Source organism: Schistocerca americana, chromosome 8, assembly GCF_021461395.2.
Source record: "Schistocerca americana isolate TAMUIC-IGC-003095 chromosome 8, iqSchAmer2.1, whole genome shotgun sequence".
Taxonomy (NCBI): Eukaryota; Metazoa; Arthropoda; class Insecta; order Orthoptera; family Acrididae; genus Schistocerca; species Schistocerca americana.
In genome coordinates, this window is record NC_060126.1 from 351,873,017 (window position 1) to 351,896,294 (window position 23,278).

At 42.1% G+C, this 23,278-nt stretch overlaps 1 protein-coding gene and 1 long non-coding RNA gene across 2 annotated transcripts in view; one reads left to right on the forward strand and one right to left on the reverse strand.

Annotated features, from left to right (window-relative positions):
* Positions 1-23,278, reverse strand: part of LOC124545298 (LIM domain kinase 1) — a 181,397-nt gene that overhangs the window by 151,820 nt on the left and 6,299 nt on the right. The window contains exon 2 of the mRNA XM_047124194.1: positions 14,825-14,942. Within this exon, the coding sequence (XP_046980150.1) occupies positions 14,825-14,942 (118 nt within the window). The remainder of the gene's footprint in view (positions 1-14,824; positions 14,943-23,278) is intronic.
* The window catches only part of LOC124545299, a 103,075-nt gene that overhangs the window by 52,385 nt on the left and 27,412 nt on the right, over positions 1-23,278 (forward strand). The window lies entirely within an intron of this gene.

A 23,278-nucleotide genomic window follows, 5' to 3' on the forward strand; every position in this document is an offset into this window, starting at 1 on the left:
AACAGGCTGGCAGATGACGTTCACCGGGCATTCGCCATACCCACACCCTGCCATCTGATCACCACATTGTTTATCATGATTTGTCATTCCACACAACGTTTCTCCACTGTTCAATCATCCAATTTTTATGCTCCTTACACCAAGTGAGCCATCATTTGGTATTTACCGGTGTGATGTGTGGCTTATGAGCAGCCGCTCGACCATGAAATCCAAGTTTTCTCACATCTCACCTAACTGCCATATTACCAGTAGTGGATCCTTATGCAGATTGAAATTCCTGTTTGATGGTCTGGATAGGTGTCTGCACATTACACATTACGACCCTCTTCAACTGTCAGCGGTCTATCAGTCAACAGACAAGGTCGGCCTGTACACGCTTCTGTGCTGTACATGTCCCTTCATGTTTCCACTTCACTACCACATCGCAAACAGTGGACCTAGGGATGTTTAGAAGTACGGAAATCTCGCATACAGACGTATGACACACGTGACACCTAATTACCTGACTACGTTCGAAGTCTGGGAGTTCCACGGAGTGCTCCATTCTGCTCTCTCACAATGTCTAATGATTACTGAGGTTGCTGATATGGAGTACCTGGCAGCACAATGCACATAATATGAGATGCATGTGTTTTTGGGTGTGTCCAGATACTTTTGACCACATAATGTAGAAAAAACTTGGGTGTGCCACGGGGAAGTCTATTGCTGTTCATGTTGTATATTAAAGACCTAGCAGACAATATTAACAGTAAAATCAGGCTCTTTGCAGATTATGCAGTTATCTATATTGAAGTACTATCTGAAAGAAGCTGCATAAGTATACAGTAAGATCTTGATAAGTGGTGCTGAGATTGGCAACTTGCTTTAAATGTTCAGAAATGGAAATTTTTCTACTTTACCAAAAAAAAAGGAGGGGGGAGGGGAAAAAAGGAGAGGAAAAAAGGAGGGGGGGAAAGGATGGGGAAAAAAAGGAGAGGGGGGAAAAAAGGAGAGAGGGGGGAAAAAAAGGAGGGGGAAAAAAGGAGAGAGGGGGGAAAAAAAGGAGAGAGGGGGGAAAAAAAGGAGAGAGTGGGGGGGAAAAAGGAGAGAGTGGGGGGAAAAAGGAGAGAGGGGGGAAAAAGGAGAGAGGGGGGAAAAAGGAGAGAGGGGGGGGAAAAGGAGAGAGGGGGGGGGAAAAGGAGAGAGGGGGGGGAAAAGGAGAGAGGGGGAAAAAGGAGAGAGGGGGGGGGAAAAAGGAGAGAGAGGGGGGAAAAAGGAGAGAGGGGGGGGGGAAAAAGGAGAGAGAGGGGGGGAAAAAGGAGAGAGAGGGGGGGAAAAAGGAGAGAGAGGGGGGGAAAAAGGAGAGAGAGGGGGGGAAAAAGGAGAGAGAGGGGGGAAAAAGGAGAGAGAGGGGGGAAAAAGGAGAGAGAGGGGGGGGAAAGGAGAGAGGGGGGGAAAGGAGAGAGAGGGGGGAAAGGAGAGAGAGGGGGGGAAAGGAGAGAGAGGGGGGGAAAGGAGAGAGAGGGGGGGAAAGGAGAGAGAGGGGGGGAAAGGAGAGAGGGGGGGAAAGGAGAGAGGGGGGGAAAGGAGAGAGGGGGGGAAAGGAGAGAGGGGGGGAAAGGAGAGAGGGGGGGAAAGGAGAGAGGGGGGGAAAGGAGAGAGGGGGGAAAAGGAGAGAGGGGGGAAAAGGAGAGAGGGGGGAAAAGGAGGGGGAAAAGGAGGGGGAAAAGGAGGGGGAAAATAGGAGGGGGGAAAATAGGAGGGGGGAAAAAAGGAGGGGGGAAAAAGGAGGGGGAACATAGGAGGGGGGAAAAAGGAGGGGGGAAAAGGAGGGGGGGAAAGGAGGGGGGAAAGGAGGGGGGAAAAGGAGGGGGGGAAAGGAGGGGGGAAAAGGAGGGGGGAAAAGGAGGGGGGAAAAGGAGGGGGGAAAAGGAGGGGGAAAAGGAGGGGGAAAAGGAGGGGGAAAAGGAGGGGGGGAAAGGAGGGGGGAAAGGAGGGGGGAAAAGGAGGGGGGAAAAGGAGGGGGAAAAGGAGGGGGGGAAAGGAGGGGGGAAAGGAGGGGGGAAAGGAGGGGGGAAAGGAGGGGGGAAAAGGAGGGGGAAAAAGGAGGGGGGAAAAAGGAGGGGGGAAAAGGAGGGGGGAAAAGGAGGGGGGAAAAGGAGGGGGGAAAAGGAGGGGGGGAAAGGAGGGGGGAAAAGGAGGGGGAAAAGGAGGGGGAAAAGGAGGGGGAAAAGGAGGGGGAAAAGGAGGGGGAAAAGGAGGGGGAAAAAGGAGGGGGAAAAAGGAGGGGGAAAAAGGAGGGGGAAAAAGGAGGGGGAAAAAGGAGGGGGAAAAAGGAGGGGGAAAAAGGAGGGGGAAAAAGGAGGGGGGAAAAGGAGGGGGGGAAAAGGAGGGGGGGAAAGGAGGGGGGAAAGGAGGGGGGGAAAGGAGGGGGGGAAAGGAGGGGGGGAAAGGAGGGGGGAAAGGAGGGGGGGAAAAGGAGGGGGGAAAAGGAGGGGGGAAAGGAGGGGGGGAAAAGGTGGGGGGAAAAGGAGGGGGGGAAAAGGAGGGGGGGAAAGGAGGGGGGGAAAAGGAGGGGGGGAAAAAGGAGGGGGGAAAAGGAGGGGGGGAAAAGGAGGGGAAAAGGAGGGGGAAAAGGAGGGGGGAAAAGGAGGGGGAAAAAGGAGGGGGGGAAAGGAGGGGGGGAAAGGAGGGGGGAAAAGGAGGGGGGGAAAGGAGGGGGGAAGGAGGGGGGGAAGGAGGGGGGGAAAGGAGGGGGGGAAAGGAGGGGGGGAAAGGAGGGGGGAAAAGGAGGGGGGAAAAGGAGGGGGGAAAAGGAGGGGGGGAAAAGGAGGGGGGGAAAAGGAGGGGGGGAAAAGGAGGGGGGGAAAGGAGGGGGAAAAAAGGATCCCATGACTATAATATCAGGAAGCCACTGTTGGAGCCAGCCAACTCATACAAACACCTGGGTTTGACATATTGCAGGGATATAAAATGGATTGATCACCTAGGTTCAGTCGTGGGTAAGACAGGTGGTACACTTCAATTTATTGGTAGAATACTGGGGAAGCGCAATCAATCTACAAAGGAGATTGCTTACAAAACACTATTGTGACCAGTTCTACAATATTGCTCAAGTGTGTGGGAGCCATGTCAGATAGGACTAACAGGGGATACCGAACGTAATTAGAAGAGGGCAGCATGAAGGGTCACAGGTTTGTTTAATGCATCTGAGAGTGTCACTGAGATATTGAAGGAACTGAACTGGATGACGCTTGAAGAGAGATCGTAACTATACCCGACAAAGTCTATTAAAAAAGTTTCAAGAGCCGGCTTTAAATGATTACTCCAGGAATATACTACAAACCCCTATGTATCACTCACAAAGGGGTCGTGAGCATAAGATCAGAGTAATTACTGCATGCACAGGGGCATTCAAACAATCATTCTTCCTGCACTCCATATATGAATGGAACAGGAAGAAACCCTAATAACTGGTACCATGGGACGTACCCTCTGCCATGCACCTCACAGTGGTTTGCAGAGTATAATGTAGGTGTGGGTAAGTTCATAGTGGTCTCAGTCTAGTCCTGAGTACTTCTTAATAACAGAATTTCTTAATAACAGTATCTCAACACAAGAAGTTCACATGCACATCAGGTGCCAGCTGTTACCTTATATCAATACTGTCATTCAGTCCTTGTGTGGATGGATGGATGAATTTAAAATTATTTGGCACTAAACAGAATGATCATTTGTGCCCTTTCTCAAGATCATGGTACTGGTGTACTAGTGGTTCCTCTTGTTAAAACAAAAAGTGAAGGCCATATAACTACAGCCATAAGTCATAAAGAAATTTCACATACAATCTCCAGTATACATGGTGACTCAAAAACACTTTTACATACAAACATGGCACATCGGGCATACAACAAGGATCAGTAATCAAGAGGAACTGGGGGTTGCAAAGGCCATCCGGGACACTAATGGCAATGCAGTTATTTAGTCACGTGCTACAAATGTACGCCCAGTACAAGAGACGCTCAAAGTATTGTCCCACGGCCAACATCAACGCCGTATTGAATGAAGCACCCTCTCAAACATATCTGGTGTATTTCGAAGACATTCTACTGCAACAACAATCCTGCCCACTAGATCCTCTGGCAATGTAGCAACTGTTTCTTACACAAGGACCTTCAGATATCCCCCACAGGAAAAAATCGAGTGAGAACAGATGGGGTAATCATGGTGGCCATGTGAATGGCCCACCATGACAAATCCAGTGTTCGGGCAAAGTTACCTGTAGATGTGCCCCCATTTGTCTGCTGAAACGCATGGGGGCTCCGAAATCAAATGCAGTGATGAATAGGCATGGGAACGTTATTCAGCATGTCTGGCAAAACCTCTCGCAGGAATACAAAATACGTGTGACCACCAAGTCCATCTGGGAGAATGTATAGCCCAATTAAACAGTCTCCAACAATGCCAGCCTACACGTTAAGGGCAAATTTGTGTTATGAGGCATGTGTACGTGTAGCATGTGGGTTGACATCTGCCCAAATATGCAGTTGTGAAAGTTCATCACATCCTCAAATGAGAATGCAGCCCCATCAGTGAAGAGGACACTTGCTGTGATGCTTTGATCTGCAGCAGGTTCCTGCAGAAACAGCAGTGCAAACCATACGCACTTGCTGTAGTCCCTGCCAGACGCAATGCATGGACATGCTCGACATAAGATTGGGGGATATCAGTGGGCATGGGATACATCTCGTGTACTTGTTCACAGCATATGTTGCATCCCCTTCAAGAACTCTTTCTTCCACCACAACTGTCCGAGTTGTTTGTTGGTGACCAGCATTTAGCTTATGTACATGGAATGAGCCAGATTCACACAATCTGCATTGCAGGATGGCAAATAATGTGCGGCATGGCATCTTCCTATCAGGATTTTTCACATAACACAATCGCATGGCTTCCGTCTATTGCAGTTGGCTGCACCATAAATCAAATGCATCTCAGCCATTTAGCGTAACAAGTAGCTAGGCATCTTACTCCCAGTGGTTAAATGGTACGAACTGTGACGGTCCCGATGTGCTCTGGCCATGTTTGTACAGCAATGCCCTCTCGTGACTGCAGCACCCTCTCATAGTGTTTGCGAGCCCCGACTCCTATGCGATTAGTTATCTTTGTTGCATGCCTGATATGTAAACTACTTCTGAATCACCCTGCACTCAACAAACAGTGGATGGCATTAAGATGGCTGATTGATTGCAGGAATAAGATGAGCCAACCACTGAAATAGGCATTACAATTTTCCTCCAATTAAATTAGGCAGGATCCTTATGCCAAATCAAAAGTCGACAATTTCCTCAATATTGTTTTTTCATCACTTAAAATCAAGGAAAAGTCCCTTGGTAGACCAAATGCTTCTCTACGTATACAAAACAACATCAAAATATGTGGCCCATAATATATCGAATCCAGTGGATGGTAATAAACTCAAAGTACTGAAATAAAGATACAGAAAGGAAGAAGTCTGTGGGGAAAAAGCTTTCATACATTGAAACCAGATGAAGAATGCTGTACACATGAATGCAACGACAAAGCTCTTAAATTAATAACTGACAAGAAAATAGACTCATCTGTCTATGTATCAAAATCAATATTCACTTGATAAAACTTTAAAGTTATGAGGCACAATTGCTGACCAATACATACCTTTAGGAGGTAAAACATCACTAATACCAGTAAGTACATATAAAAATACACGGCACTGTCCTAGTTTTTGCAAATAATAGTTCCTTACTCATGAAAGGGGGGTGGATAGGTTGGGTCACTCAGATCCCGAGATGTGAGGGATCCACCTGTTATGCGGGGACACAAGATGTCCTCATACGCAAAATAGATAGGTCCCTCTCATCTTTTGGCCACCTGAGTGAGCTGTTCTTCCTTTATAACCTTCCCCAACCTGTCCCTCTATCCTCTATAGTGATTTAACTATTAGTTCCTAAAGCTAGAATAATACTTTAACATAACATTTCATCTAAAGACAATGACTGTTGTGTGTGCGCAATCTCATGTTGCCAGAACCAGAATTTTACTACCTTGGTGAAAAATGCTACCACTTTTCCAGATACAGATTGCCTACTGTTGTCTGCTTAACATTTACAAGTAGGAGACAATTCAAAGGAAATAGTTCTCTGTATTCTGTAAAAGAAATTGAGGCCTATTTACATTAAGCAATCTTAATCCATTTTTCAAGTTTACCTAAATATAAATACATAGATCTCTTAGGAGGTGTGTGTGTGTGTGTGTGTGTGTGTGTGTGTGTGTGTGTGTGTGCGCGCGCGCGCTTCTGAATGATTCCATTTAGTCCACAGCATTTACATTTCCCCAACAGTATTTTACGGGTGTCTCAATCAATGGTTTACCCAAGGTTACAAAAAAAACCAAAAGTATAATATCTGCTTACTTTTATAAAAATTTTGTTTGTGGAGTTATTCCACAAAGAATCTTTTTGTAAAAGAGCTGGTCTTATTCTGGTGTAGCCTACATTTGATTGAATTCAGAGAAAACTTAACAGACAGTAATGTGCTGAAAGAAAGGCTTAAATACCTTATAAATCGTAATTTAATATGTTGATATCGAACCAAATAGTACCATTTTTCAATATAATCCCTCCCATGTTTAATCTATGTTCTCCAGGAGCTACTAGTGCAAGAATTTCAATTCAAAAAATTGTTTATTTTCTGTTTACTTGCTTCCACAGTCCTGTAGTAGTAAGATAGCGTGTGTTCCATATACATTGTTGTTGCAATTATTTATTCACCACCAAAGATTTTGTGGCTATTTTGCCTTTTAGTAACGGCTGTAACTACATACACTTTTTAAACAAGTTTTGCCACTTGCTACCTAATTATGACATAGGTCCAAGGATATTATTTCCTGTAGTTTGTTATTACTTGGGAATGGCACAACAGGATTGTTGTTAAAAATTAATATTAACAACAGTCCAAACATAACAAATCATTTTTTAAAGTTTATTTTCACAGAGATTCTTAGCCACTGAACGCATATTTTCATAAAAAAAGTTAAATTTTTCATTTCAGTCACTTTTTGTGTGGCTTTAACAAAACAAGCACTGTCACACAAGAAAACTGTCACTTCACTGTATTGTTAAATAGCACCCTAAGAAACTAACTGAGCATGTCGGTGCAATTGTAAAGACACTAAACTCTCAATCCAAAAGGAGCAGGCTTTAAATGGTTATTGAAAACCATCCAGATTTAGGTTTTTCAGTTACTGTAAAACTGGTGAAGATATATATTGTAATGTTTCCTTTGAAAATGACACAGAAAATTTCATTATACATCCATCTTGAAACTGAGTTTGTAATTTCTCTCTAAACAATCTGTCATCAGTAAAATGGCACCAACCTTCCCTCCTTTCCTTAGACAATAGGCCTACATATTGTTCCAAGTGTGCTGCAGGCCTAGGATTTTTCTCCTGGGTACTAAATGACATCATTGATCCAAATTATGCACTAAAAATTGATGATAGTGCAAACAGAAATTACAAAATAATTTACAGTTTGAATAAAATTACTTGATAGTTGAAACTTCACACATTGTAGCTGGTTTCCTCCAACCAGAGCACTCAACTTTACACCTGAACTGTTTGCTGTTGCCTAACTGTCACAACAATTAGTTCACTTCCAATTCCTTGTCCGCCTTTTGTTTTAACGTGGCTGGATACTCCTTGGGTGTGGCCCTTTTATTTCGTACTTTAGCTCTCTCTCTCTCTCTCTCTCTCTCTCTCTCTCTCTCTCTCTCTCTCTCTCTCTCACACACACACACACACACACACACACACACACACACACACACACACAGACAGAACAATGCAAAAGAAATATGCAAGAACCATACACAGCACTAATCAAATACTACTGGATCCTTCCACACAACATGCAATTCAGCATCACTTATGCAGGTATTACAATCATACAGATCTGGTTACATGAGACAAGCTTCGAATGACATCATATGAAGCCAAATCTCTGAAGCCTGTCAATTAATTGTTGCAACTGGTCAAATAAACAACCCCTTGGCCATCCTTTGCCACCCCCTGATGATACTAAATTTATTTTATGCTTAATTGTTTAATGTACACTGCTCTAATGCACCTATACCAGTAATTAGTCTGAGTAAATTACGTAAAATCTAAGTTTGCTATTGTATTCTGCACTCACAAGGAAGCTCCCCATCACACACCCCCTCAGCTTTAGTGGTAAGAGGGCCCAGTGGATAGTCCGCCAAAAATGAACACAGATGAAGGATGAAAGCACGAAGAAGATATACTGAACTATGAAGGTAAAAAAAAGGGAAAAAAAGGGGGGGGGGGGGGGCACAAAATAGAAACAAGTCAAGGTCCAATGACAAGAAGTTCAATATAGAGCAGCTCGAAATAGCAATGGCATCGTGATTAAGTGGTCACGATGTTGGACTGCCACGTGGGTGAATAGTGTTCAAACTTCACATGTGCCAATTTTCTTTTTCTCTGCTGTTCGTTGTGTTCAAATTTGAGTCTGTGTTGTGGTGTAATGTCAATTTGCAAGAGGGGGTGGAAGGACAGTTGACTCTGCGCAACTGCTCTATTAGCAGCCAAGAGGAATTGGCTTTCTAATGGGAACCACAAACATAGCATTAGTGACAGTACGTGTTTTGCATGATAGGAATCTCTTACCAACTCAGTTAATTTGTATGTCTGGGTAAGTGAGTGAGATGTTCCTTGCCCGATTTAGGTGTCTGAATGAATGTGATGTGACCACTCCCAAGAAAATGATAAAAACATAATAGTTTGTCACATAAGCTGCAAGAAATAAATTCAAGACTTTCAAAGTCACGTAGTTTCTCTGTGCTGTGTTAAAACATATGTTTTTGATGTTGCATTCCGTTTTGGAAGTTTTGACTCTCTAATTCCTTTCTTGTAACATAGTTCACACCCATTTATTTCTTGTTTTCATTTCTTTAAGACATCTATGTGGCATCTCACCTGCTCTAACTGTTCACCGCATTTACTTGCGACAGTAGTGTATTCTTACCACATGACTCACATTCTATAACCAATGTATAGTTTGACAACTGCCAAGACTACAGAAAGAAAATGAAAATAAATGGCATGAGCGAGCTTTGAACAAGACTCATCCACTTGACACTGCAACACCATGACCACTTAATCACGACGACGCGGTTCTTAGCCCTCGATCTATATTGCACTTAGTCAAAATATCCACGGGTGTGCTGCCAGTCTATAGTGTCCAACGGGCACAATATTTCGGCAGTCATACATGTCGCCATCATCAGGTGAACTGACGGACTGAGCTCCTGTGAATGTGCCGGAACAGAGATTTGTACGCTATGGCTGCTCAGAGGGAACTGGGTTCGGTCGCGGCAGCAGCCGATTTAAATACCCTCCGCCCGCGGCGGGCTCCCTCCGCCGTCCGCACCCCGCGCCGCGGACACGCGGTGGAACAGATTGCGACGGCGTCTGAGATGACGTCGGTGTGATGGCTCTGTCCGCCGTGGTCGTCGCAACTATACATTTGCTCAATTTACTTTTGATTAACCCAATCGCTGGTTCCCAAGCCTTGCTAAGATTATAGCCACAGTCACGGTTTATGAGGTGCCGTGCCGGCACGTTCACAGGAGCTCAGTCCGTCAGTTCACCTGATGATGGCGACATGTATGATCGCCGAAATATTGTGCCCGTTGGACACTATAGACCGGCAGCACACCCGTGGATATTTTGACTATCAAATACGCCGGGAGAAACTGAAGAATTATAGGTTTTTTTTCATAGTTCAATACAATTTCTCCCTGCTTTCATGCTTGATCTGTGTTCAGTTTTTCACGGACTACACACTGAGCCATCCTACCAGTAAATCTGAGGGGGGTGTGATGAGGCGTTTCCCTTGCCACTAACAAGTTTGTGAACATATTAGGAATATTTTGTTTTCAATAATTACTAAATGATTGGCCTAAACTTGCTCTTTAGGATAAACATATTATTCTGAAGTTATAAACAAGCAGGAATAGTCTTTAGTCATTTCTGTTCACTGTAATTAACTAAAATATAATGTTGTTGTTGTTGTTGTTGTCTTCAGTCCAGAGACTGGTTTGATGCAGCTCTCCATGCTACTCTATCCTGTGCAAGGTTCTTCATCTCCCAGTACCTACTGCATCCTACATCCTTCTGAATCTGTTTAGTGTATTGATCTCTTGGTCTCCCTCTACGATTTTTACCCTCCAACACTAAACTGGTGATCCCATGATGCCTCAGAATATGCCCTACCAACCGATCCCTTCTTCTAGTCAAGTTGTGCCACAAACTCCTCCTCTCCCCAATCCTATTCAATACCTCCTCATTAGTTATGTGTTCTACCCATCTAATCTTCAGCATTCTTCTCTAACACCACATTTCGAAAGCTTCTATTCTCTTCTTGTCTAAACTATTTATCGTCCACGTTTCACTTCCATACATGGCTACACTCCATACAAATACTTTCAGAAACGACTTCCTGGCACTTAAATCTATACTTGATGTTAACAAATTTGCCAGTCTACATTTTATATCCTCTCTACTTCGACCATCATCAGTTATTTTGCTCCCAAAAAAGCAAAACTCGTTTACTACTTTGTCTCATTTCCTAATATAATTCCTGCAGCATCACCCGATTTAATTCGACTACATTCCATTATCCTCGTTTTGCTTTTGTTGGTGTTCATCTTATATCTTCCTTTCAAGACATTGTCCATTCCGTTCAGCTGTTCTTCCAGGTCCTTTGCTGTCTCTGACAGAATTACAATGTCATCGGCGAACCTCAAAGTTTTTATTTCTTCTCCGTGGATTCTAATTCCAACTCCAAATTTTTCTTTTGTTTCCTTTACTGCCTGCTCAATGTACAGATTGAATAACATCAAGGATAGGCTACAACCCCGTCTCACTCCCTTCCCAACCACTGCTTCCCTTACATGCCCCTCAACTGTTATAACTGCCATCTGGTTTCTGTACAAATTGTAAATAGCCTTTTGCTCCCTGTATTTTACCCCTGCCACCTTTAGAATTTGAAAGAGAGTATTCCAGTCAACATTGTCAAAAGCTTTCTCTAAGTCTACAAATGCTACAAACGTAGGTTTGCTTCTCCTTAAGCTTTCTTCTAAGGTAAGTCGTAAGGTCAGTATTGCCTCACGTGTTCCAATATTTCTACGGAATCCAAACTGATCTTCCCCGAGGTCGGCTTCTACCAGTTTTTCCATTCGTCTGTAAAGAATTCGTGTTAGTATTTTGCAGCTGTGACTTATTAAACTGATAGTTCGGTAATTTTCACATCTGTCAACACCTGCTTTCTTTGGGATTGGAATTATTATACTCTTCTTGAAGTCTGAGGGTATTTCGCCTGTCTCATACATCTTTCTCACCAGACGGTAGAGTTTTACTAGGCCTGCATCTCCCAAGGCTGTCAGTAGTTCTAATGGAATGTTGTCTTCTCCCGGGGCCTTGTCTCGACTTAGGTCTTTCAGTGCACTGTCAAACTCTTCACGCAGTATCGTATCTCCTATTTCATCTTCATCTATACTCTCTTCCATTTCTATAATATTGTCCTCAAGAACATCACCCTTGTATAGACCCTCTATATACTCCATCCACCTTTCTGCTTTCCCTTCTTTGCTTAGAACTGGGATTCCATCTGAGCTCTTGATATTCATGCAAGTGGTTCTCTTTGCTCCAAAGGTCTCTAATTTTCCTGTAGGCAGTATCTATCTTAACCCTAGTGAGATAAGCCTCTACATCCTTACATTTGTCCTCTAGCCATCCCTGCTTAGCCACTTTGCACTTCCTGTTGATCTAATTTTTGATACTTTTGTATCCCTTTTTGCCTGCTTCGTTTACAGCATTTTATATTTTCTCCTTTCATCAATTAAATTCAGTATCTCTTCTGTTACCAAAGGATATCTACTAGTCTTCATCTTTTTACCTACTTGATTGCCTTCACTATTTCATCTCTCAAAGCTACCCATTCTTCTACTATTGTATTTCTTTCCCCCATTCTTGTCAATCGTTCCCTAATGCTCTCCCTGATGCTCTCTACAACTTCTGGTTCTTTCAGTTTATCCAGGTCCCATCTTAAACTCCCACCTTTTCGCAGTTTCTTCATTTTTAATCTACAGTTCATAACCAATAGATTGTGGTCAGAGTCCACATTTACCCCTGGAAATGTCTTACAATTTAAAACCTGGTTCCTAAATCTCTGGCTTACCATTATATAATCTATCTGATACCTCCTAGTATCTCCAGGCTTCTTCCATGTATACAACTTTCTTTCGTGATTCTTGAACCAAGTGTTAGCTATGATTAAGTTATGCTCTGTGCAAAATTCTAACATGCGGCTGCTTCTTTCATTCCTTTCCCCCAATCCATATTAACCTACTATGTTTCCTTCTCTCCCTTTTCCTACTATCAAATTCCAGTCACCCATGACTATTAATTTTCGTCTCGTTCACTATCTGAATAATTTCTTTTATCTCGTCATACATTTCATCAATCTCTTCGTCATCTGCAGAGCTAGTTGGCATATAAACTTGTACTACTGTGGTAGGCATGGGCTTTGTGTCTATCTTGGCCACAATAATGCGTTCACTATGCTGTTTGTAGTAGCTTACCCGCGTTCCTATTTTCCTATTCATTATTAAATCTACTCCTGCATTACCCCTATATGATTTTACATTTATAACCCTATATTCACCTGACCAGAAGTCATGTTCCTCCTGCCACCGGACTTCACTAATTCCCACTATATCTAACTTTAACCTATCCATTTCCGTTTTTAAATTTTCTAATGTACCTGCCCAATTAAGGGATCTGACATTCCACGCTCCAATCCGTAGAACGCCAGTTTTCTTTCTCCTCATAACATCGTGTTCTTGAGTAGTCCACGCCTGGAGATCCAAATGTGGGACTATTTTACCTCCATAATATTTTATCCAAGAGGACGCCATCACCATTTAACCATACAGTAAAGCTGCATGCCCTCGGGAAAAATAATGGCTCTAATTTCACCTTGCTTTCAGCTGTTCGCATCACCAGCACAGCAAGGCTGTTTTGATTAGTGTTACAAGGCCAGGTCAGTCAATCATCCAGATTGTTGCCCCTGCAACTACTGAAAAGGTTGCTGCCCCTCTTCAGGAACCACATGTTTGTCTGGGCTCTCAACAGATACCCCTCCGTTGTGGTTGCACCTACGGTACGGCTATAGGAATCGCTGAGGCACGCAAGCCTCCCCACAAATGATAAGGTCCATGGTCCATGGGATGGCTAAAATATAATATGTATTGTTATTTTCTGGAAACTTCTAAATTACCTCAGAATACTTAGTGAAATTATGTCCACGTCCACACAAAGCTGCAAAGAATTATTTTCATTACTTTTCTATGTATGAGAATTAATTTTTTCACACACTATTAACTTTGGAAGTTCTGATTGTCAATTGTTATTGTAAATCATTGAAATACCACAGGTTTTTATAAGCATGAAGGGCAGTTTGTTACCAACCACCAACAGCACAGCATGTAGAGCTTTGTTTACATATTTTTCACCACCGAACATCTTGTGTGCGAATAAAGCAATTTCGGGAAATAATCTGTACCTCGAATTTATTGGAAACAACATTTCATCTCCAACTAATGAACAATTCTGAATTTTTTTCAGTTCAAACTATTTGCTTAGATAGCAGCATCTCGGTGGAGGCCCATTTTTCAAGTTCTTGCTATTCACGTTGTTGTTGTGGCCACAAAACTTTTAAACTTTGTCAATCCACAAATCCATATTATACACATCCCACATCATGCTGGCTTCTTTACTATTCACCAGAATTGTGACACACATGCACTTTTACTGGGACGCTAGAGTCATAATTACAACAGTGTTTTGCAGTGTAATGGCATATCATACTGGTTAGCCTATAAACCCGACATCAAGAAGGTTGATGGTTTGGATTTTGTCAACTGCATCGACATTTTTTTATTATATATAATCAAAAGACCAATTATTAGTTTTATTCAATTAATTGGTTTCAATGTAATTTTATATTCCTAATACTTTGCCACACCATTTTCGTCATTGTATTGATTTTTTTATTTGATCTTATTTTTATTCCCATCCCCTCCCTCCCCCATTTAAAGTCTACTTGTGTCGCCTATTATCTGCAACCAAGTGCTAACAAGAGCTGCTCACTGGTTGGTGCCATGGCATTCCATGTAGCCTGTGTGTGGGTAGTTTCAGGTAACCGATGACAGCATGAAACTATAGTTCCCTTTTACCACTAAAACTGAAATTTTGCTGCAGAAGATGGCTACGCAAAGAAACATGTTATAAAAATTTTCTTTCTTGAGTTTGCTTGTAGAAGTTAGCCTTAAATGCCATGAACAAAGCGATCCTGATTTTACTTCTGCCGCAGATTGTTGATCGCCATTTTCTCAGAGACATTGTGCACATGAGGTTGGGGTTAGGTTAGGATACAAATTCAGGGCTACAAAACCCATCATCTGCCGCAGTTCAGTCATTGCTCGCTTTAAATCAGCCATCGAGAGAACATCTCCCAGTTCTGTCATACCTCATGGCGGCTACTTCCAACATTGCCCTGCATTACATACTAACAGCATATGTTAAGTGACCCGCCATGTGTCACCTACGACCGAGCACTAGCAAGCAGTGGATGTGGCAACATTGTAGCAGTAAGTGACAGACATCAATTATCAAGTAATTTCAATCAGACTATAGTTAATATATGCGACACATTTTTACATACCGAAAGCATTCAACATGCCACTCTTGGTTTAATGCCTGAATAACTTCATCTTCATCAAGAACATTTAGGCACCCGGCACAAATGGAATTTTCTGTATTTGCTGGGTCACCAGCATCATCTGAAACAAATAAAATTATGATTTATCTCTTCTACTGAAGCAATATGCTTTCATGTCTACTTAAATAAAGAAGTACCTGAAACCTAAACTGTAGAAATACCTGATCCAGTAATGTCAGCAACACATGGAATAGTATTCGGAGGCTCACTCTAAGAAATTATACCACAAAAGGTTTGTCAGTTAGTAATGTCAGTAAGCCCACACAAACTAATTTATTGCTCAGAGTGGAACAACACATCAAATTTCTTCCAAAGGCCCATCTGTGTCAATACATTTTTTCAACAAACTTTCCAAGGATTGCAGGCGTCCTGAAGGCCTGGGTTAGAAAATCCATTAGGGCATACTTGACAGCCACTTTCATTTTGTCTGTGGTCTTGAAACAGTGTCCTTTCAAGGTATCATGCACTGGAGAAAAAAGTCTGCTGGAATGACGTTGGGGTTTTACAAGGGATGGGGACGAGTTACCACATCATTTTGCACAGATAAATTCTGACTACGAAAGCAGTGTGGCTGGGCACTCTTGATGGAGCTCTCAAGAACAAGCAATGTGTGGTCTGACATACACAGCACTTTCCATCAACCTTTTCAGTACATCCACAAAAAAGGCACCATTGATAGCCTATCTGACAAGTGCAAACTCATATTGGATGATGTCACTACCTTCATAAAGGACTGTGAGGTGTGCTTTCCATTTGGACCTACCCTCATCTGTGCCTTTTTTGGGTGTGGTGTCTATGATGTGGCCACTCTGAGCAATATCTCCACCTCAGGATTGTATATGAAAACCCACAACTTGCTTCCTGCTGTAACACAGTCCAACAAAAGTAGCATCATTTCTACACAATTCTGCAAGTTCTTCACAAATAATCATTCTGTTGGAATTGCATTCATCCATAAAAATTGTTGGGACGTGTTTTGCACAGATTTTCTTCATCTGCCATTGTTCAGTCACAATTTCACTGCCAACTGTTCTAGCTATATCCAGAATAGGGGCTATCAGATAAACACCTGTTCTACAGTCTGCATTCAATAGTTCATGCATACGAGACCCACTTCACATTTTGTCACTGAGAAGCGTCTAGAGCAAGTTCGTTATCGTCATCCTAGCCTTTCAGAAACGCCTTGTGCCACTGAAACACGTGCCATTTTAACGGAAACGCCTGCTCCATCACTGGAAATATTTTGGCAGCAGATTTCCTCAGTATTCGCAGAATTTGAATAGGTACTATTGTTGCTATGAGTGCTGCACTGTGGATGTAACTGTCCCATCACTATGAATAATAGTAGTATCGGAGCAGAACCAGTGACGTTACTTTCTCGACAAATCTCGTAGTTCACTATCTCAACTAATGACATCTCAACTAATGACAATCACATTAAAAATGAGTACAGATACTAATCTGAACTGCTAATGCATTATATAATATTGAGATTGACATTTTGTGATACACAAAATATCTGTGGAAATAACAATATGAAAAGCACAAACTGATTATATAGCATTCCAGCTACAATGACATGCATACTGGAAGATCAACATTGTTAAAATGTTTCACACACTGTTCAGAAATTTCACACAAAATAATTTGTTGCAACAGAAGTACATAGCCCCTCACAACTAGGGCTCCTGGAACGGCATAATAGACAGCACACTAGAACACGAATAATAGAGAATTGTGAAACACATGCACTTAACACATGCTCACAGAACATGCCCTAAACAAGAGACACCAAATACGGGTTCTCATTCACATGCTTTGCAATGTAAGAAGGTAACATTGTTGGGACTTTGTATACATTTTATGACCTCAGGTCAAATGAAGCTCTATGATGTTGTTGTTATGGTCTTCAGTCCTGAGACTGGTTTGATGCAGCTCTCCATGCTACTCTATCCTGTGCACGCTTCTTCATCTCCCAGTACCTACTGCAACCTACATCATTCTGAATCTGCTTAGTGTATTCATCTCTTGGTCTCCCCCTACGATTTTTTCCCTCCACGCTGCCCTCCAATACTAAATTGGTGATCCCTTGATGCCTCAGAATATGTCTATGTCTTGGTCAAGTTGTGCCACAAACTCCTCTTCTCCCCAATCCTATTCAGTACCTCCTCATTAGTTATGTGATCTACCCATCTAATCTTCAGCATTCTTCTGTAGCACCACATTTTGAAAGCTTCTATTCTCTTCTTGTCCAAACTATTTATCGTCCATGTTTCACTTCCATACATAGCTACACTCCATACAAATACTTTCAGAAATGACTTCCTGACACTTAAATCTATATTCGATGTTAACAAATTTCTCTTCATCAGAAACGCTTTCCTTGCCATTGCCAGTCTACATTTTATATCCTCTCTACTTCGACCATCATCAGTTATTTTGCTCCCCAAATAGCAAAACTCCTTTACTAATTTAAGTGTCTCATTTCCTAATCTAATTCCCTCAGCATCACCCGACTTAATTCGACTACATTCCATTATCCTCGTTTTGCTTTTGTTGATGTTCATCTTATATCCTCCCTTCAAGACACCATCCATTCCGTTCAACTGCTCTTCCAAGTCCTTTGCTGTCTCCGACAGAATTACAATGTCATCGGCGAACCTCAAAGTTTTTATTTCTTCGCCATGGATTTTAATACCTACTCCGAATTTATCTTTTGTTTCCTTTACTGCTTGCTCAAAATACAGATTGAATAACATCGGGGAGAGGCTACAACCCTGTCTTACTCCCTTCCCAACCACTGCTTCCCTTTCATGTCCCTCGACTCTTATAACTGCCATCTGGTTTCGTACAAATTGTAAATAGCCTTTCGCTCCCTGTATTTTACCCCTGCCACCTTCAGAATTTGAAAGAGAGTATTCCAGTCAACATTGTCAAAAGCTTTCTCTAAGTCTACAAATGCTAGAAACGTAGGTTTGCCTTTCCTTAATCTTTCTTCTAAGATAAGTCGTAAGGTCAGTATTGCCTCACGTGCTCCAGTATTTCTACGGAATCCAAACTGATCTTCCCCGAGGTCGGCTTCTACTAGTTTTTCCATTCGTGTTAGTATTTTGAAGCTGTGGCTTATTAAACTGATTGTTCGGTAATTCTCACATCTGTCAACACCTGCTTTCTTTGGGATTGGAATTATTATATTCTTCTTGAAGTCTGAGGGTATTTCGCCTGTTTCATACATCTTGCTCACCAGATGGTAGAGTTTTGTCAGGACTGGCTCTCCCAAGGCCGTCAGTAGTTCCAATGGAATGTTGTCTACTCCGGGGGCCTTGTTTCGACTCAGGTCTTTCAGTGCTCTGTCAAACTCTTCACGCAGTATCGCATCTCCCATTTCATCTTCCTCTACATCCTCTTCCATTTTCCATAATATTGTCCTCAAGTACATCGCCCTTGTATAGACCCTCTATATACTCCTTCCACCTTTCTGCTTTCCCTTCTTTGCTTAGAACTGGGTTTCCATCTGAGCTCTTGATATTCATGCAAGTGGTTCTCTTTCCTCCAAAGGTGTCTTTAATTTTCCTGTAGGCGGTATCTATCTTACCCCTAGTGAGATAAGCCTCTACATCCTTACATTTGTCCTCGAGCCATCCCTGCTTAGCCATTTTGCACTTCCTGTCGATCTCATTTTTGAGACGTTTGTATTCCTTTTTGCCTGCTTCATTTACTGCATTTTTATATTTTCTCCTTTCATCAATTAAATTCAATATTTCTTCTGTTACCCAAGGATTTCTACTAGCCCTCTTCTTTTTACCTACTTGATCCTCTGCTGCCTTCACTACTTCATCCCTCAAAGCTACCCATTCTTCTTCTACTGTATTTCTTTCCCCCATTCCTGTCAATTGTTCCCTGATGCTCTCCCTGAAACTCTGTACAACCTCTGGTTCTTTCAGTTTATCCAGGTCCCATCTCCTTTAATTCCCACCTTTTTGCAGTTTCTTCAGTTTTAATCTACAGGTCATAACCAACAGATTGTGATCAGAGTCCACATCTGCCCCTGGAAATGTCTTACAATTTAAAACCTGGTTCCTAAATCTCTGTCTTACTATTATATAATCTATCTGATACCTTTTAGTATCTCCTGGGTTCTTCCATGTATACAACCTTCTATCATTATTCTTAAACCAAGTGTTAGCTATGATTAAGTTGTGCTCTGTGCAAAACTCTACCAGGCGGCTTCCTCTTTCATTTCTTAGCCCTAATCCATATTCACCTACTACGTTTTCTTCTCTCCCTTTTCCTACACTCGAATTCCAGTCACCCATGACTATTAAATTTTCGTCTCCCTTCACTATCTGAATAATTTCTTTTATTTCATCATACATTTCTTCAATTTCTTCGTCATCTGCAGAGCTAGTTGGTATATAAACTTGTACTACTGTAGTAGGTGTGGGCTTCGTATCTATCTTGGCCACAATAATGCGTTCACTATGCTGTTTGTAGTAGCTTACCCGCGTTCCTATTTTCCTATTCATTATTGAACCTACTCCTGCATTACCCCTATTTGACTGTGTTTATAACCCTGTAGTCACCTGACCAGAAGTCTTGTTCCTCCTGCCACCGAACTTCACTAATTCCCACTATATCTTACTTTAACCTATCCATTTCCCTTTTCAAATTTTCTAACCTACCTGCCCGATTAAGGGATCGGACATTCCACGCTCCGATCCGTAGAACGTCAGTTTTCTTTCTCCTGATAACCACATCCTCTTGAGTAGTCCCCGCCCGGAGATCCGAATGGGGGACTATTTTACCTCCGGAATATTTTACCCAAGAGGACGCCATCATCATTTAATCATACAGTAAAGCTGCATGCCCTCGGGAAAAATTACGGCCGTAGTTTCCCCTTGCTTCCAGCCGTTCGCAGTACCAGCACAGCATGGCCGTTTTGGCTATTGTTACAAGGCCAGATCAGTCAATCATCCAGACTGTTGCCCTTGCAACTACTGAAAAGGCTGCTGCCCCTCTTCAGGAACCACACGTTTGTCTGGCCTCTCAACAGATACCCCTCTGTTGTGGTTGTACCTACAGTACGGTTATCTGTATCGCTGAGGCACGCAAGTCTCCCCACCAACGGCAAGGTCCATGGTTCATGGGGGGGGGGGGGGGGGGGGCTATGATCTTATCTGTTCTTAATGTTACAAGGATATTACTTGAACAAATAACTGAATTTGGGAACAAACAAAATGAGAAAAGAACCACTTACCGGCAGGCAAAACAGCACAGAGAAGCTGCAAAACTCACAGCTACCTCTCTCTCGAATTTAAGTATACGCTCTCACATAACCACAAAAACCACATACACTTCCCTCCAGTACTAAATTGGTGATCCCTTGATGCCTCAGAATGTGTCCTACCAACTAATTCCTTCTGCAAGTCAAGTTGTGCCACAAATTCCTCTTCTCCCCAATTCTATTCAGTGCCTCCTCATTAGTTATGTGATCTACCCATCTAATTCTTAATATTCTTCTGTAGCATCACATTTCAAAAGCTTCTATTCTCTTCTTGTCTACACTGTTTATCGTCCATGTTTCACTTCCATACATGGCTACAATCCATACAAATACTTTCAGAAAAAAATTTACACTTAAATCTATACTAGATGTTAACAAATTTCTCTTCTTCAGAAATACTTTCCTTCCCATAGCCAGTCTACATTTTATATACCCTCTCTAATTCAACCATAATCAGTAATTTTTCTTCCCAAATAACAAAACTCATCTACTACCTTACTTGTCTCATTTCCTAATCTAATTCCCTCAGCACCACATGATTTAATTCGACTACATTCCATTATCTTCACTTTGCTTTTGTTGATGTTCATCTTCTATCCTCCTTTCAAGACATTGTCCATTCTGTTCAGCTGCTCTTCCAGGTAATTTGCCGTCTGACAGCATTACAATGTCATCGGCAAACCTCAAAGTTTTTATATCTTCTCCATGGATTTTAATCACACTCCAAATTTTTCTTTTATTTCCTTTACTACTTGCTCAGTACACAGATTGAATAACATCGGGGATAGGCTACAACCTTGTCTCACTCCCTTCCCCACTATTACTTCCCTTTTGTGCCCCTTCACTCTTTTCAACTGCCATATTGTTTCTGTACAAATTGTAAACAGCCTTTTGCTCTTTGTATTTTACACCTGCCACCTTCAGAATTTGAAAGAGTATTCCAGTCAACAGTGTCAAATACTTTTTCTAAGCCTACAAATGCTAGAAACGTAGGTTTGCCTTTCCTTAAACTATCATCTAAGGTAAGTCGTAGGGTCAGTATGGCCTTGTGTGTTCCAACATTTTTACGGTATCCAAACTGATCCTCCCAGAGGTCAGCTTCTATCTGTCTTTCCACTCGTTTGTAAAGAATTTGTGTTACTATTTTTGCCATCATGACTTATTAAAATGATAGTTTGGTAATTTTCACACCTATCAACACCTGTTGTCTTTGGGATTGGAATTATTACAATCTTCTTGAAGTGCAAAGGTATTTTTCCTGTCTCAACATCTTGCTCACCAGAGGGAAGAGTTTTGTCATCGCTGGCTCTCCTAAGACTACCAATAGTTCTAATGGAATGTTGTCCACACCCGGGGCCTTGTACCGACTTACGTCTTTCAGTGCTCTGTCAAATTCTTCATGCACTATCACATCTCCCATTTCGTCTTCCGTTTCCATAATATTGCCCTCAAATATATGAAACTAGTATAGATCCTCTATATACTCCTCCTGCCTTTCTCCTTTCCCTTCTTTGTTTAGGACTGGTTTTCCATCTGAGATCGATATTCATACAGGTGGCTCTCTTTTCTCCAAAGGTCTCTCTAATTTTCCTGTAGGCAGTAACTATCTTACCCCAACTGATACATGCCTCCACATCCTTACATTTGTCCTCTAGCCATCCCTGCTTAGCCATATTGCACTTCCCGTCAATCTCATTTTTTAGTCGTTTGTCTTCCTTTTCGCCTGCTTTATTTACTGCATTTTTTATATTTTCTTCTTTCATCAATTAAATTCAATAGCTCTTCTGTTACCCAAGAATTCCTATTAGCCTTCATCTTTTTACCTTATTGATCCTCTGCTGCCTTTGCTATTCCATCTCTCAAAGCTACCCGTTCCCCTTCTACTGTAATTCTTTCCTCTGTTCTTTTTAACGATTCCCTAATGCTCTCTCTGACACTCTCTACAACCTCTGGTTCTTTCAGTTTACCCAGGCCCATCTCCTTAAATTCCTACCTTATTGAAGTTTCAGTTCATAACCAATAAATTGTGGTCAGAGTCCACATCTGCCCCTGGATATGTCTTACAATTTAAAACCTGGTTCCTAAGTCTCTGTCTTACCATTATATAAATCAGTCTTAAGCCTTCCAGTTTCTCCAGGCCTCTTCCACATATACAACCTTCTTTCACAATTCTTAAACCAAGTGTTAGCTATGATTAAGTTACACTCTGTGCAAAATTCTACCAGGAGGCTTCCTCTTTCATTTTTAACCCCTAGTCCATATTCAACTACTACTTTTCCTACTCTTCCTTTTCCTACAATCAAATTCCAGTCCCCCACGACTATTAAATTTTCGTCTCCCTTAACTATCTGAATAACTTGATTGATCGCATCATACATTTCTTCAATCTCTTCATGTGCGAAGCTAGTTGGCATACAAACTTGTATGACTGTGATGGGTGCGGGCTTCGTGTCTACCTTGGCTAGGCTACAATAATGTGTTCACCATGCTGTTCGTAGTAGCTTATCAGCATTCCTATGTTTTTATTCATTATTTAAACTACTCCTGCATTACCATTATTTGATTTTGTATTTATAGCCCTTATTCACATAGGCAGAAGCACTCCTGCCAACAAATTTCATTAATTCCCACTATAACTTTGATCTATCCCTTTCACATTTTAAATTTTCTAACCTACCTGCCCGATTAAGGGATCTGACATTCCATGCTCCGATCTGCAGAATGTCAGTTTTGTTTCTCCTGATAACAACGTCCTCCCGAGTAGTCCCCACCAGGAGATCCAAATAGGGGACTATTTTACCAATAGAATATTTTACCTAAGATGACGCCATCATCATTTAACCATACAGTAAAGCTGCATGCCCTCTGGAAAAATTACAGCTGTAGTTTCCCTTGCTTTCAGCCGTTCACAATACCAGCACAGCAAGGCCGTTTTGGTTTAAGTTACAAGGCCAGATCAGTCGATCATCCAGACTGTTGCCCCTGCAACTACTGAAAATGCTGCTGCCCCTCTTCAGGAACCACATGTTTGTCTGGCCTCTCAACAGATACCCCTCCGTTGTAGTTGCACCTATGGTACGGCTAATTGTATCGCTGAGGCATGCAAGCCTCCC